The 17,078-nt window shown below is 50.0% G+C and overlaps 1 protein-coding gene across 1 annotated transcript in view; it reads left to right on the top strand.

Annotated features, from left to right (window-relative positions):
• Positions 1 to 17,078, top strand: part of TMPRSS9 (transmembrane serine protease 9) — a 36,326-nt gene that overhangs the window by 8,765 nt on the left and 10,483 nt on the right. Inside the window, 9 exon segments of the mRNA XM_031659081.1 lie at positions 1,091 to 1,144; positions 1,146 to 1,159; positions 1,305 to 1,474; positions 3,357 to 3,406; positions 4,406 to 4,442; positions 7,043 to 7,214; positions 9,524 to 9,798; positions 11,714 to 11,850; positions 15,701 to 16,019. Of these exon segments, the coding sequence (XP_031514941.1) occupies positions 1,091 to 1,144; positions 1,146 to 1,159; positions 1,305 to 1,474; positions 3,357 to 3,406; positions 4,406 to 4,442; positions 7,043 to 7,214; positions 9,524 to 9,798; positions 11,714 to 11,850; positions 15,701 to 16,019 (1,228 nt within the window).

Raw genomic sequence — 17,078 nt, 5'->3', positions numbered from 1 at the left:
ACGGAAGTTGCAGTGAGCCGAGATTGTGCTATTGCACTCCACCCCAGGCGGCAGAGCAAGACTCTGTCTCAAAATAATAATAAAAACAATAAAAAATTTAAAAATAAAACTTAAGTCTGCGTGGTGCCTACAACTGTAATTCCAGCAATGTGAATGAGGCATGATCAAGTGAAGTCAGGAGTTCGAGACCAGCCTGGCCAACATAGTGAAACCCCATTTCTACTAAAAAATACAAAAAATTAGCTGTGCATGGTGGCGGGCACCTGTAATCCCAGCTACTTGGGAGGCTGAGGCAGCAGAATCGCTTGGACCTGGGAGACGGACGTTGCGGTGAGTGGAGATTGCACTACTGTACTCCAGCCTGGGCGACAGAGCAAGACTCCATCTCAAATAAATAAATACATACATACACATTACACATTAATAAATAAAATCGACTTTTTTAGATGTCCAGCCTGAAATGCCTGAGTTGAGTGCAGTGGAGCAGACCTGGTTCACTGGTTCTCCCCACGCCCGTCTCAGTTCTTCGAGTTGATCCGTCCGCTTCACTTCAAGCGATTTTGATTGGTTTCACCATAAAGCCATGGTTGTTCAATCCCTGATCTGCGGGATCCGGCCTTTTATCCCAAAGTGCTGACTGCATGCGAATAATTTTTAAAATTTAAAACAATAAACAAAGGAAATGCTTTCCATGAAACCAACCCCTGTACGTGCTAAGCCTGTAATTCCAGGGCTTTGGGAGGCCGTGGACGGGCGGATCACAAGATCAGAGATCGAGACCATCCTGGCTAACTCCGTGAAACCCCGCCTCTACTAAAAAATACAAAACTAGCCGGTGGAGGTGACAGGGCCAGGGTCCCAGCTACTCAGGAGGCTGGAGGCAGGAGAATGGCGCGGAACTCCGGAGGCTGAGCTTGCAGTGAGCCGAGATCCGCCACTGCACTCCAGCCTGGGTTTGCATAGAGCGAGACTGGCCTCAAAAAAAAAAGAAATCCAACCTCTTCTCCAGCCTCAACACCAACAGGCCGCTGCAGTGCCAGGGTGCCCATGCTGGGGGTCTCAACATGTGCCGTTCTTGTTTCTATTGCAGTTTGTAAGTAGTTTTCAGAAGACAGAGTTAGAGGGAAGCTGCGTGGGTTGCACGGGTGCTGAATTACAGGTGAGTCGAAGCTTCCATTGGGTGACGGAAACTTGGTGGACATCTGGGAGTTTCTGGAGGACTCCAGAAAAGTCTGGAAAATTCTAGAAGATTCCAGCAGGGAGGAGTCCCTCCCTCTCCAAGGGCCTCTCCTCCATACCTGTAGGGATGGGAACTCCAGTGTCCTCGTACATTTCCAGTTGCACTTTCTGCTGCGACCCCTCCAGACGCTAAGCCTGGGCCTGGAGGAGGAGCTATTGCAGAGAGGGATCCAGGCAAGGCTGCGAGAGCGTGGCATCTCCCTGGCTGCCTGTTGGCACTGCCCAGCCCAGGAAAGTGCTCTGCACCCATGTCCCACCTGCCCAGAGCTGAAAAGTGAAGCTTTCAAAAGATGAGACTGACAACCTCCCAGTGCACAAACAAACGGCCTGTGCGGCACTGTGTAATCCCAGCACTTTGGGAGGCCAAGGCGGGTGGATCACTTGAGGTCAGGAGTTGAGACCAGACTGGCTAATATGGTGAAACCCCATCTCTACTAAAAAATACAAAGCATTAGTTGAGCATGGTGGCTTGACCTGTCATCCCAGTGCTACACGGAATTCTCCTGAGGCAGGAGAATCGCTTGAACCCGGGAGGTGAGGCTGTGAGTGAGCCGAGATCGTGCCATTTTTTCCCACTCCAGCCTGGGAGAAAAAAGTGAAACTTCATCTCAAAAAGCAAAACAAACGTGAAAACTGACATTGCCTTCCTTAATGGTGGACCCCAGGGTCAGCGATCTTGTTTTATAAAAGAGTGTAAATCTTTTTCTTTTCTTTTTTTTTTTCTCTGGGACAGGGTCTCACTCTGGTGCCTCCAGGCTGGAGGCAGTGGTTTTAAAAAACTAAAAAAATTGTACAGTGCAGCAGGTCATGACTGGAGAGTCAGATGCAAGTTCAGGACTGCTTGTTGTCAAGCGTGGCTCACGCTCGTAATCCCAGCACTGGGGAGGCTGAGGCTGGGTGGATCACAAGGTCAGGAGTTCAAGACTAGCCTGGCCAAGATGGTAAAACCCCATCTCACTAAAAAATACAAAATTAGCCAGGCGCAGTGGTAGCTGTAATCCCAGCTACTCGGGGAGTCTGAGGCAAGAGAATTGTTGAACTGGTGGGCGGAGGCTGTGTGGAGCAAAGATCGCACTCACTGCATCTCCAGCCTGGCGACAGAGCAAGACTCTGTCTTAAAAAAAAAAAAGGTTAGTCACCTTGACCTTGACGCCAGACATTTATGGTTCCTCTCCGACGATCCGGAATGATCCTTTGAAATCGAGTGATGTTGAGATCGACTGGATCTGATCGATTGATTGAGGTGTTTTTGATCGATCGATCTTTTCCTTCCTTTTTTATGACTGGCACCAACCAACCAACCAACGCCACAACCAACCAACCTATCCATCCTGTCCGTTACATCCAACCGATCCCAACGGACCTCCTCTCTCTTTCTTCTTTCTTTGATGGGAGTCCCACTTCGTCACCCAGGGCTGGAGTACAGTGGCAGATGAGTCTTGTCGTCGCCCAGGCTCGAGGCAGGAAAGCATCAACTCACCGCAACCTCCGCCTCCTGTCTAGCGGATTCTCCCTGCCCTCAGCCTCCCAAGCACCTGGATTACAGGATGTCCCCGCACCACACCCAGCTAATTTTTATTTTAGCAGAGACGGGTTTTGAGACGGAGTCTCATTTGTCGCCTAGGCTGAGTGCAGTGATCTCATCTCAGCTCACTGTAAGCTCCCATTCCCGGAGCCATCGTTCTTAGCCCGAAAAGATCCACAGGCGCTCGCACTTACTAATTCTTTGTGTTTTTAGTAGAGGACGGTTTCACTGTTAGTCTGGATGGTCTCGATCTCCTGATCTTGTGATCCTCGCTTCCGCCTTGGCTCCTAGTGTTGATTTATTTGTTTAACCGCTACTCGTCGAGGATCGGGTTTCACCTTATGTTGGCTGGTCTTTTGAACCTTGACTTTGCGGATCTGCCTGCTCCAGCTCCCACAGTGCTGGGATTACAGGTGAGCCAGCACGCCACAAGGCCAATAGGACGTGTTCAGAGGGTTTTACCGCTTATTCAATGAGCTTCTATCTTCTCTGTTTTGTTGCAGGAAGACATAAGGGACCCGTGGCAGAAAGAGACTTAAAATCAGGTATGTTTTTCTCTCCCTGGCCTTTTCTCTGACGGTGTTACTGACAGAGGTTTCTAAGATTCTTTTCAAGGAAGTGAAAGAATCTCTGAACAAGCTGGTCAGCAGCGGCTCACGCCTTCATCCCAGCACTTTGGGAGGCTGAGGCAGGAGGATCACTTGAGGCCAGGAGTTTGAGACCAGCCTGGGCAACATAGCGAGACCCTATCTCTACAAAAATAGTAATTAAGGCCTGGCGTGGTTGCTCACACCTGTAATCTCAGCACTTTGGGAGGCCGAGGCGGGCGGATCACAAGGTCAGAGATCGAGACCATCCTGGCTAATGCAGTGAAACCCCATCTCTACTTCAAAATACAAAACCGGGCGCAGGAGCGGGCGCTTGTGGTCCCTGAAGCTACTAGGGGCTGAGGCAGGAGAATGGCGCGGATCCGGAGGCAGAGCTTGCAGTGAGCCAAGATCGCACCACTGCACTCCAGCCCAAGTAACAGGAACGAGACTGCCTAAAAAAAAGAAAAGCCAAAAATAATTTTAAAATTATTTTTAAGAAGTAATAAAAATTAGCTGGGCATAGTGGCATATTGCCTGCAATTTCAGCTGCTTGGGAGGCTGAGGAAGGAGGACGCTGAACCCAGGAGGTAGAGGGCTGCGGTGAACTGAGATCACGCTACTGCACCCAGCCTGGGTGACAGAGTGAAACTACATTTCAAAAAATAATAAATAAAATAAAATAAATAGTCTGGGCCTGGTGGCATGCACCTGTGAACCCAACTACTCAGGAGGCTAAGGCGGGAGGGATTGCTTTGAACCTGGAGTTAGAGGCTGCAGGAGCTGTGATCGCACCACTGCACTCCAGCTTCTGGTGACAGAGCCAGACCTATCTCAAAACAAAAACAAAAAGAAAAAGAAAAAAAAAAGAGAGAGAATTCGTTTCCATACCCTGGGGTACTAAGTGTAGAGTGGTGCCTTTACTGCAACTGGTGTGAGATGCAGCATGAGGTCGAAAGTTATCCTTTCAACCTCAGGCCGCTGTCCGGAAACTCCTTTCCTGCCAGAACAGCCAGTGTGTGTGATCAAGGTGAACCCGAGGTGATCTACTCAGGAGGACTGTCTGGCGGGTCCGGATGAGGTGCACTGTGGTCAGTCTGCCTGTCCGCCTGGTCTCTGGGCCCTTCCCTTTCCAGTGGGTCAGCTGCTGGCTCTGGTCTCGGTCACTGTGCTATGTCACCGGGCACACAGGCCTGGCATTTACGGGGCTGGGCAGAGAATAGAAAGGGGCACCCATGGTATGGAGAGAAATGTGAGCAAACAGCAGAGAAAGCAGCCAGCAGGTGTGTGATGCTGAGAAGCCTGGGGAGGAGGTGAAGATATCAGGCTGAAAAACAGAGGTTCTGGCCAAAGCCTGGGAAGTCTTGAATACTCAGGAATTGGAGCTCTGTCCTGTAAGTAGTGGATGTGGCCACAGGGATTTGAGCAATGGAAAGAGACAATTAAAATGTTGAAGAGATTAGCTGGGCATGGTGGCTTACACCTGTAATTCCAGCATTTTGGGAGGCCAAGGCAGGAGGATCACTTGAGGCCAGGAGTTTGAGACCAGCCTGTGGGACAACATAGTGAGACCCCCATCTCTACTAAAACAAACAAAAAAAAATTAGCCATTGTGGTGGTGTGTGTGTGCCTCAGGGTCCCAACTCAGGAGGCTGAGGTGGAAGGATCACTTGAGCCCAGGAGATTGAGGCTGCTGAGCAGCTATGATTGCATCTACTGCACTGTCCAGCCTGGATAACAGAGTGAGACCCTGTCTCCAAAAAATAAATAAAATAAAATACTGGAAGAGAAATAACATTTTTCTAGCAATGCTAGCCCATGCAATGAGGTAAGGACAGCAGTTTACACTGGGAAGGAAGAGGTGAAAAGCTTAATTCATTTGAAATCATTGTCTATCTAAAATAACCAATAACCAAACAGAAGGAGAGAAGTTGAAAGAATAAAGCAAATGAATCAAGAAATTGACTAAAGGGCCGGGCTGGGTGGCTCAAGCCTGTAATCCCAGCACTTTGGGAGGCCGAGGACGGGCGGGATCACAGGGTCAGGAGATCGGGACCATCCATAATCCCGTGAAACCCCGGCTCTACTAAAAAATACAAAAACTAGCCAAGGAGGTGGCGTGGCCGAACCCAGCTCCTCGAGGCTGAGGCAGGAGAATGGCATAAACCTGGGAGGCGAGGCTTGCAGTGAGCTGAGATCTGGCCACTGCACTCCAGCCTGGCGACAGAGCCAGACTCACCAAAAAGAAATTGACCAAAAGCTATATAAAAATAAAGGCCAGCCAGGCACGCCCCATCCCAGCTCTTGGGAGGCCGAGGTGGGTGGATCACAAGGTCAGGAGATCGAGACCATCCTAGCTAACATGGTGAAACCCTGTCTCTACTAAAAACTACAACAAAAATTACAGGCGTGGTGGTGTGTGCCTGTAGTCCCAGCTACTTGGGAGGCTGAGGGAGGAGAATGGCGTGAACCCAGGAGGCTGAGCTTGCAGTGAGCCGAGATTGCGCCACTGTACTCCAGCCTGGGTGACAGCAGAACGAGAGTCTGTCTCAAAATAATAATAATAATAATAATAATAATAATAATAAAGGCCAGGTGTGGTGGCTCATGCCTGTAATCCCAGCACTTTGGGAGACCAAGGTGGGTGGATCACTTGAGGTCAGGAGTTTGAAACCAGCCTGGCCCACATGGCAAAACCCTGTCCCTACCAAAAATATAAAAATTAGCCAGGCATGCAGCTGTAACTCCAGCGCCACTCAGAAGGCTGAGGCAGGAGAATCCCTTTGAACCTGGGAGGTGGTGATTGCAGTGAGCTGAGATCATGCCATTGCACTCCAGCCTGGTGTACAGAGCAAAACCCATCCAAAAAAAAAAAAAAAAAAAAAAAAACTGTCATTTTGCTTATACAGTAATAATGGGTTAGAAGATGGCTGTGAAAAAAATCCCTTTCATGATCAACACAGCTACAACAAATGAAATATCAAAGATTAGTCCGGCGCTGGCCTGCTTCAATTCCCCAGCATCAGAGGCCGAGGACATTTGAGGTCAGGGAGAGGAGACCATCCTGCTGACAGTGAAACCCTGCTCTCTACTAAAAATGGCTGGGGTCTTGAAGTCACAGCCAGTTCAGTTATTCCTGGGAGGGAGGCAGGAGAATGCATGGAACTCCGGGAGGCGGAGCTTGCAGTGAGCTGAGATCCGCCACTGCACTCCAGCCTGGTGACAGAGCTGAGACTCCGCCTCAAAAAAAAAAAAAAAGAAATATCAAAGACTAAACTTACAAAATGTGCCATGCCTGTGACAATAATTATTATATATAATTATAGAATTACAAAATTTTGCTGAAGGACATAAAAGTAGACTAAATAAGCACAGAGACACAATATCATATACAAACATGTACGTGCGGTCATCGACCCTTCCCCACAGCTAAGATAGAGACCTTTCTCCGTCACTCACTGGTGCACGTGACCTTGGATGCTTGACCTACGTGCCAGGATGGGGCAGCCAGAGGAACTGAAGAGGGAGGGATGAGGAGACCCCAGAAGAGTCAGGGAAGCCAAGGAGGGGCCCCCAAGCATCTCTTTGAACCTAGGGACTGTACACAAGAGACTCAGAGATGAAGGTTCTGGGAGTTCAGGGTGAGGTCCTGCCTTCGTGGGGTCCTGGCTGGTGACCTGCTGTCTTGCAGAGTGTGGCTTGCAGCCTGCCTGGAGGATGGCCGGCAGGATCGTGGGCGGTGTGGAAGCGTCCCCGGGGGAGTTTCCGTGGCAAGCTAGCCTTCGAGAGAACAAGGAGCACTTCTGTGGGGCCACCATCATCAGTGCCAGGTGGCTAGTATCTGCCGCTCACTGCTTCAATGAGTAAGCCTCCATCCCAAAGCACCGAACCCAAACCCTCTGTATTTCTCCTGCCTTCCCTCAAGCACTGGGGGTGTCACTTCGCATTTCCTTAGAGCCCTTGGAAGTAATTTTTTCTTTTCCTTTCTTTCTTGCTTTTGTTGTTGTCGAATCTGAGTGCATTCTTTTTATTTTATTATTATTATTTTTTGAGACGGAGTCTTACTCTGTCACCCAGACTGGAGTGCAGTGGCGTGATCTCAGCTCACTGCAAGCTCCGCCTCCTGGGTTCACACCATTCTCCTGCCTCAGCCTCCCGAGTAGCTGGGACTACAGGCGCCCACCACCATGCCCGGCTAATTTTTTGTATTTTTAGTAGAGATGGGGTTTCACTGTTTTGGCCAGGATGGTCTTGATCTCCTGACCTCGTGATTCACCCACCTCGGCCTCCCAAACTGCTGGGATTACAGGCGTGAGCCATCGTGCCCAGCCTCTTTATTTTATTTTTTCTTTTGAGACAGAGTCTCAGTCTGTTGCCCTGGCTGGAGTGCAGTGGTGTGGTCTCAGCTCATTGCAACCTCTACCTCCTGGGATGGGATAAAGCGATTCTCTTGCCTCAGCCTCCCAAGTAGCTGGAACTACAGATGTGTGCCACCATGCCCGGCTAATTTTTTTTTTTTTTTTGTATAATTAGTAGAGATGGGTTTTTGCCACGTTGGCCAGGCTGGTCTCAAACTTCTGACCTCAGGTGATCCACCTGCCTTGGCCTCCCAACGTGCTGGGATTACAGGCATGCCCAGCCTGACTCTACCATTTCACATTCCCACCAACGGTGCACAAGGGTTGCAATTTCTCCACATCCTCCACTTGCTGTTCTTTTGAGAGTAGCCATCCCAGTAGGTTTCGTGAAGCAGCATCTCCCTGTGGTTTTGACTTGCATTCCTCAGCAACTAATGACATTTTGTTGATGTTTTGCTCATTGTGGACATTTTTTGCATTCACTTTGATTTTTTAAAATATTGTGTTGTGTTGTGATATTATCTTTTTTTTTTTTTTTTTTTTTTTTTTAAGACAGAGGCTCACTCTGTCGCCCAGGCTGGAGTGCAGTGGTGCAATCTTGGCTCACTGCCACCTCTGCCTCCCGGGATCAAGCAATTCTCCTGCCTCAGCCTCCTGAGTAGCTGGGATTACAGGCGCCTGCCACCACGCCCAGCTAATTTTTGCATTTTTAGTAGAAACGGGGTTTTGCCGTGTCGGCCAGGCTGGTCTCGAACTCCTGGCCTCAAGTGATCTGCCCGTCTCCGCCTCCCAAAGTGCTGGGATTACAGGTGTGAGCCACAGTGCCCGGCTCGATATCATTTATCTTGATGGCTGAGATTTTTGGCAACTCTTTAAATTTTGTGCCCAAGGCTCATGGCTGGCTCCCCTCACCCTAATCCCAACTCTGTCGGATCCTGCCTTTGTTTAAAATGTTGATGCTTGGCCAGGCTATAGTGAGCTTGTGACTCATGACTGTAATCCCAGCACTTTGGGAGGCTGAGGCAGGGAGATCACTTGAGGTCAGGAGTTTGAGACTAGCCTGGCCAACATGGCGAAACCCTGTCTCTACTAAAAACACACCAAAAAATCAAACCTGTCATCCCAGTTATTTGGGAGGCTGAGGCATGAGAATCACTTGAACTTGGGAGGCGGAGGTTGCAGTGAGCGGAGATCCGGCCACTGCACACCAGCTTGGGAGATAGAGCGAGATTCCATCTCTTTTTTTTTTTTTTTTTTTTTTGGGAGGGGGTTTCCCCTTTTTTCCCCGAGGGTGGAGCGCAGTGGCCGGATCTCAGCTCACTGCAAGCTCCGCCTCCCGGGTTTATGCCATTCTCCTGCCTCAGCCTCCTGAGTAGCTGGGACTACAGGTGCCCGCGACCTCGCCCAGCTAGTTTTTGTATTTTTTAGTAGAGATGCGGTTTCACTGTGTTAGCCAGGATGGTCTGGATCTCCTGACCTCGTGATCTGCCCGTCTCGGCCTCCCAAAGTGCTGGGATTACAGGTGTGAGCCACCGCGCCCGGCCTGTTTTTTTTTTTTTTAAGACTGCATTCCGCTATGTTGCCCAGGCTCGTCTTGAACTCCTGGGCTCAAGTGCTCCTCCCGCCTCAGCCTCCAAAAGTGTGGGATTACAGGCATGAGCCACTGTGCCCGGCCTAATTTTTATAAATACTATTAATGAATATTAATGTAAGGGGGATGCTCCTTAAATTTTGCACCCAAGGTGAGTGTCCCATCTGCCTCTTCTGTCGGTTCTGACTCTTGGTGGCCTCTGACCTGGGGTTTGCTCCTGCAGATTCCAGGACCCGACGGAGTGGGTGGCCTACGTGGGTACGACCTACCTCAGTGGCTCGGAGGCCAGCACCGTGCGGGCCCGGGTGGCCCAGATCATCAAGCACCCCCTGTACAACGCAGACACGGCCGACTTCGACGTGGCAGTGCTGGAGCTGACCAGCCCTCTGCCTTTCGGCCGGCACATCCAGCCCGTGTGCCTCCCGGCTGCCACACACATCTTCCCACCCAGCAAGAAGTGCCTGATCTCAGGCTGGGGCTACCTCAAGGAGGATTTCCGTACGCATCTTCCTCGGCCTGCAAGTGAACTCAGGCAGGCGGGCGGGCAAATAACGCAGAAAAGGGCCGGGTGCGGTGGCTCACGCCTGTAATCCCAGTACTTTGGGAGGCCGAGGTGGGTGGATCATGAGGTCAGGAGATCGAGACCATCCTGGCCAACGTAGTGAAACCCCATCTGTACTAAAAAATACAACTACAACAACAAACAAAATTAGCCTTGGGCCGGGCGTGGTGGCTCACGCCTGTAGTCTCAGCACTTTGGGAGGCTGAGACGGGCGGATCACGAGACCATCCTGGCCAACATGGTGAAACCCCATCTCTACTAAAAAACACAAAAAATTAGCCGGGTGTGGTGGCGGGCGCCTGTAGTCCCAGCTACGCGGGAGACTGAGGCAGAAGAATGGCGTAAACCCGGGAGGCGGAGCTTGCAGTGAGCCGAGATTGCGCTACTGCACTCCAGCCTGGGTGACAGAGCGAGACTCTGTCTCAAAAAAAAAAAAAAAAAAAAAAAGCCAGGCATGGTGGTGAGCGCCTGTAATTCCAGCTACTCAGGAGGCTGAGAATTGCTTGAACCCGGGAAGCAGAGGTTGCAGTGAGCCAAGATTGCACCACTGGACTTCAGCCTGGGTGACAGCGGGAGACTCTGTCTCAAAAAATAATAATAATAATAAAATAATAATAATAATGCAGAAAAACACAGTGGGTCTGCATTATTCTCTGATTCTGTATTCATGAATTCCACTGCTTGCTAAGATATATTTATAACCCATCATCAATGCTACTGCGATTTTTTTTTTTTTTTTTGAGATGGAGTTTCACTCTTGTTGCCCAGGCTGGAGTGCAGTGGTACGAACTGTGCTTACTGCAGCCTCCACCTCCGGGTTCAGGCGATTCTCCTGCCTCAGCCTCCTGAGTAGCTAGGACTACAGGCATGCACCATCACACCCAGCAGCTTTTTTTTTTTTTGTATTTTTAGTAGAGACGAGATTTCACCATGTTGGCCAGGTTGGTCTCGATCTCCTGACCTCATGATCCTCCCACCTCATCTTCCCAAAGTCCTGGGATTACAGGTGTGAGCCACCTCACCCAGCCAAAAAATTTGATCTTAATGTACTGAAATGCACATCTAAATAGCCACACATGGCCAGTGGCTACTGCATTGTGTGGTGTAGTTTCAGGGGTGGTCAGTCAGTCACAAGATGACTGACAGAGGGAAGTGGATCCAGTGGAGAAAAATAAGGCGGGGGTGGGGGCTGCAGCTTTAAATAGGGAGGTCAAGAGATGCCTCCTGGAGAGAGGAGATGAAGGAGGAAGTCACACAGATTCTGCAGGGACAAGCATTTTGGGCAGCAGGAACAGCATGTGCAAAGGCCCTGGGGTGGGAGGACAGCAAGGCAGCCCCAGGGCTGGAGTTGATGTGGACTGATTTAATGTTTAGCAAGAGTGGCGCTGGCTGCAGGGTTGGGAATGGATTTCAGTTGGGTGGGACCAGAGTGACAGAAGTGAGTGAGGAGCCACTGTAATGACCCGGGCAAGGATGGGCGTGAGACAGGGGCTGATTCTGGGTGTATCTGGGGGCTGACTTGAGGCCAACTTGGAATTTGAGGACTGTGGATCTGGAAGGAGACCCTGAGATCCCTGAGATGGGGAATGCTGAGGGCGGAGCTTGTGGAGGGGAGATGAGGATCTCGGGCTGGGGGTGTTATGTCTGATGCCTCTTCCTTGTCCAGGCAGAGTGTTACCAGGTGGGGTGTTTACCTTTTGCAGTTTCAGAGCCAGGTGTTGTAGGCGGCCACGCTTGCAGCTGGGGAAACTGAGGGAGGCTTGGAGAGGAGATGTCCTTCAGCCTCCCAGCTCAAAGTGGCTGCCAGGGCTCCGGCACTCTCACTCTGCTTTTCTCTCCCCATCGGGCCAGTGGTCAAGCCAGAGGTGCTGCAGAAAGCCACTGTGGAACTGCTGGACCAGGCACTGTGTGCCAGCCTGTACAGCCACTCACTCACTGACAGGATGTTGTGCGCTGGCTACCTGGACGGGAAGGTGGACTCCTGCCAGGTGAGCCCCTGATGCCCCAGACCCCAGAAAAACACAGAAATAGGAGCGTGTTCAAATGCTGGGCAATTCACAGATATCTGGATGTCCATTCTTGAGGAATTTTAAAGCAGTTGGGACTGAGAGAGGCAAGTGCTGCTTAGAGGATCTTCCAGAAGCTCTAACCTGACTGCACTTCCTCCTTTACCCTCCATGGCTCCCTGCTCCCTCCCAGTAGGCCCCAGGTGCGTGCCACAGAGGCTGGGGTCCCTGTGTAATCTCCCTGGCTACGATGGGGTCCCTGTGTAAATCCCCCCAGCTGCCCTCTAAACCGGGACTTGTGTAGGGACACAGATGCTGTTCCCAGCACCAGGCCTGATACCACGTACCACCCAAGAAACACCTCTTGTATGAATGATGCCAGCACACACCCTGGGCATCAGATTCTCTCCATCTGTACGGGAAAGGTTGGTCTACGGGAACCCCGTGGACTCTTGCCCCTGGGTGGTCAGTTGGGCCAAGAGCTACCTGCAGGCTCAACTCAAGAAGTTTCCAGGGCTGGGCGCTGTGGCTCATGCCTGTAATCCCAGCACTATGGGAGGCCAAGGCGGGTGAATCACTTGAGGTCAGGAGTTTGAGACCAGCCTGAGCAACATGGTGAAACCCCGTCTCTACTAAAAATACAAAAATTAGCTGGGCATGGTGGCAGGTGCCTGTAATCCTAGCTACTCGGGAGGCTGAGGCAGGAGAATCATTTGAACTGGGAGCCGGAGGTTGCAGTGAGCTGAGATCGCGACATTGCACTTCAGCCTGGGTGACAAAGCGAGACTCTGTCTAAAAAAAAAAAAAAAAAGAAAAGAAAAGAAAATTGGGTCACTCAAAGCTGCCTCTGCTGTTTACCTGGAACCTTCTTTTTTTTTTCTTTTTCTTTTTAGATGGAGTCTTGCTCTGTCGCCCAGGCTGTAGTGCAGTGGCATGATCTCAGCTCACTGCAACTTCTGCCTCCCAGGTTCAAGCGAGTCTCCTGCCTCAGCCTCCAGAGTAGCTGTGATTATAGGTGCACGCCACCACACCTAGCTAATTTTTGTATTTTTAATTAATTAAGACAGTGTCTTGCTCTGTCACCCAGGCTGGAGTGCAGTGGCACCATCTTGGCTCACTGCAACCTCTGCCTCCCAGGTTCAAGAGATTCGCATGCCTCAGCCTCCCAAATAGCTGGGATCACAGGTGCCCACCACCACACCTGGCTAATTTTTATATATATATATTTTTTCACTTTTATCCTCAAGTTTATTCCTGTGGTAAAACTAAAATAATTTAATATTTGAGAGATCAACAGAAACAAGAGAATAATAATAATTATTGCTAATATGTGTTGAGTGTTTACATATAGTGTTACATATAGTATTCTAAGCATAATACTATGATGCAAATATTCTTTTTTTTTTTTTTTTTTTTTGAGACGGAGTCTCGCTCTGTCACCCAGGCTGGAGTGCAGTGGCCGGATCTCAGCTCACTGCAAGCTCCGCCTCCCGGGTTCACGCCATTCTCCTGCCTCAGCCTCCCGAGTAGCTGGGACTACAGGCGCCTGCCACCTCGCCCGGCTAAGTTTTTTTTGTATTTTTTAGTAGAGACGGGGTTTCACTGTGTTAGCCAGGATGGTCTCGATCTCCTGACCTCGTGATCCGCCCGTCTCGGCCTCCCAAAGTGCTGGGATTACAGGCTTGAGCCACCGCGCCCGGCCTTTTTTTTTTAAATTATACTTTAAGTTCTAGGGTACATGTGCATAACGTGCAGGTTTGTTACGTATGTATACTTGTGCCATGTTAGTGTGCTGTACCCATCAATTCATCATTTACATCAGGTATAAGTCCCAATGCAATCCCTCCCCCCTAATTTTTATATTTTTAGTAAAGACAGGGTTTCGCCATGTTGGCCAGGCTGGTCTCCAAATCCTGGCTTCAGGTGATCCGCCCACCTCGTCCTCCTAAAGTGCTGGGATTAGAGGTGTGAGTCACCATGCCCAGCCGACAATTACAATTTTTGTTTTCAATGTATCTCATTGCTCTTTCTTCTTTCAGCCACTTGGTCTCATTTTGCAGTGTTCTGTTCTTGTTTCATGGACACCATTTCTTCTTTTTCTCTGAGGATCATAATTTAATCCCAGTTATAGTTCTATATTCTATATTTGTGGTTAACTGTATTTCAGGCAAACATAAGTTTTTCTGTTGTAACTGAGTGTCTTTATTTCATGGAGATTGGAATCCCTCAAATGGTGCTTAAGAATGAAAGGCCGGGTGCAGTGGCTGACACCTGTAATCCCAGTACTTTGGGAGGTCGAGGCACCCAGGTCTCTTGAGGCCCGGAGTTTGAAACCAGTCAGGGCAACATAGCAAAAGTCTGTCTGTACAAAAACAAAAACAAAAATTAGCTGGGTTTGGTGGTGCATGCTTGTAGTCCCAGCTACTTGAGAGGCTGAGGTGGGAGGATTATTTGAGCCTGGGAGGTGGAGGCTGCAGTGAGCCAAGATCACAGCACTGCACTCCAGCCTGAGTGACAGAGTGAGACCCCATCTTAAAAAAAAGAAATTGAAAATTTAAAAATGTCACTAAATTCTTGATGTGATCTCATATTTACTATTCACTTTCTCTTGGTGGGGGACATTAACACTTTGTGTTCTTGGATTCTCTGTCCCCTTTCAAGGGACCAAAGACCTCCTGGTCTCATTGATCCTTTGTGGTTGCCCAAATCCCTTTTCTACCTCAACCAACCCAGGTCCTCTTGAGAAAGCTTTCTCTTTTGTCTTGAGCTTCCACACACGGGCTGGGCTGCCGCTTCCCTCTGTCAGCCTCTCGTGATTTTTCATGGCTTCAGTCCACCACCAGGATCTCCCCTGCCTAATTTTTTAGCATGGTTGTGGATTCCTGTCTTTTTTTGTGCGTACCTTTGCTCTTGTTTCTAAGGGCTGGTGGGTGAGGAAAAGATAGGGAGAGACTGCTACACGTGCTTAGATTGCCATATTGAAACTAGAAGCTGGAGAAAATGCTAGGAACTAATAAGAGAGGGCTCGTCTTTAAGAATGCAAGAGTCGGCCGGGCCCGGTGGCTCACCTGTAATCCCAGCACTTTGGGGGGCCGAGGTGGGCAGATCACTTGAGGTCAGGAGTTCAAGACCATCCTGGCCACATGGTAAAACTCCATCTCTACTAAAAATACAAAAAATCAGCCGGGCGTGGTGGCACGTGCCTGTAATCCCAGCTACTTGGGAGGCTGAGGCAGGAGAATCACTTGAACCTGGGAGGCGGAGGTTGCAGTGAGCTGAGATCGCGCCACTGCACTCCAGCCTGGGCAACAGAGCAAAACTCTGTCTCAGAAACAAAAACAAACAAAAAACACACAGAGAATGTGAAAGTCAGGGTGAGCTGGATATGGGAAGGTAAAAAATGGTGAGGCCGGATGAGTGAGAGCAGATGAAGCAATGCTGCAGCTACCAGTGAGGTATCTGGAGGCACCCGCATGGCAGTCATACTGTCAGCCTAAGCAAGTGGTGACATTATCAAAGATCTACTGGGTTAAGAAGAGGAGGGGATGTTACTTATTTGGGTCATGTTTTAGCCTTCCAGATGTAGGACTGGAAGACATCTTGGAGATCCTACAGTCCAGCTATCTTGGGTGGTGGTTGTTGTTTTTTTCTTCCTCCACAGAAGAGGAAAACAGGTTCTGAGATGTGAATGATCAGCCCACAAGGGCTCTGTGAGCTCGGGTGGACAGAGGTCCTGGCAGTCCCAGCTCAGAGCTCCTTCTTGGGCCTCGCAGCCCTGGCATTTGGACTGGCTGCTGCCGACCCATCCTGAGGGCGTGTTTTGGTTTCCTAGGGTGACTCAGGAGGACCCCTGGTCTGCGAGGAGCCCCCTGGCCGGTTCTTTCTGGCCGGCATCGTGAGCTGGGGAATTGGGTGTGCAGAAGCCCGGCGTCCGGGGGTCTATGCCCGAGTCACCAAGCTACGTGACTGGATCCTGGAGGCCACCACCAGAGCCAGCGTGCCTCTGGCCCCCACGGTGGCTCCTGCCCCCGCCGCCCCCAGCACGGCCTGGCCCACCGGTCCTGAGAGCCCTGTGGTCAACACCCCCACCAAATCCACGCAGGCCCCCAGCACTGTGCCTCTTGACTGGGTCACCGTTCCTAAGCTACAAGGTATTTTCGGGGCAGAAAGGTAGAAGATGATGTATGCGCCTATCTTGATTTAGGGAGAATTGATATCTTCATAGCATTTTCATAATTTTAGGTCTTCCTGTTCAAGGAAAGGTCACGTGTATCCATTGATTCCCATCTTCTGTTGCGTGTACCCTCACGGTATCCTTCTGTCCATAGGTCTTGCCCATGTCTTGCTAAGTATGGCGATCTATCAATGGAATACTTTTTTTTTTTTTGAGACAGAGTCTCGCTCTGTCACCCAGGCTGGAGTGCAGTGGCATGATCTTGGCTCATTGCAACCTCCGCCTCCTGGGTTCAAGCGATTCTCCTGCCTCAGCCTCCCGAGTAGCTGGGATTATAGGCGTCCGCCACCACACCCAGCTAATTTTTGTATTTTTAGTAGAGACGGGGTTTCCTCATGTTGGTCAGGCTGGTCTCGAAGTCCTGACTTCACGATCCGCCCACCTCAGCCTCCCAAAATGCTGGGATGACAGGCATGAGCCACCTCGCCCGGCCTGGAATACTTCCTATTGTATTTTCAAATAGCTTGTACCCAGACAACTTGTAGGATTGGCCGGGCGCGGTGGCTCATGCCTGTCATTGCAGCACTTTGGGAGGCTGAGGCGGGAGGATCGCTTGAGGTCAGGAGTTCAAGACCAGCCTGGCCAACATGGCAAAACCCTACTAATTTTTTAGTCTCTACTAAAAATTAGCTGGGTGTGGTGGAGGGCACCTGTAATCCCATCTACTCGGTAGGCTGAGGCAGGAGAATCGCTTGAACCCAGGAAGTGGAGGTTGCAGTGAGCTGACATGGCGCCACTGCACTCCAGCCCGGGTGATAAGAGCAGAACTCCATCTCAAAAAAAAAAAAAAAAAGAAAAGAAAAAGAAAAGAAAAAGAAAAGAAAAAACTTGTAGGACTATATCTGTTTTCAAAACCTGTTAGTTGCTTTCATATATATATATATATATATATATTTTTTTTTTTTTCTGAGACCTAGTTTCACTCTCTTGTTGCCAGCTGGAGTGCAGTGGAAGCGATCTTTGCTCACCGCAACCC

This window comes from Papio anubis, chromosome 20 (assembly GCF_008728515.1).
Source record: "Papio anubis isolate 15944 chromosome 20, Panubis1.0, whole genome shotgun sequence".
In the NCBI taxonomy this organism is placed as follows: domain Eukaryota; kingdom Metazoa; phylum Chordata; class Mammalia; order Primates; family Cercopithecidae; genus Papio; species Papio anubis.
This window is presented reverse-complemented; position numbering and strand designations above follow the sequence as displayed.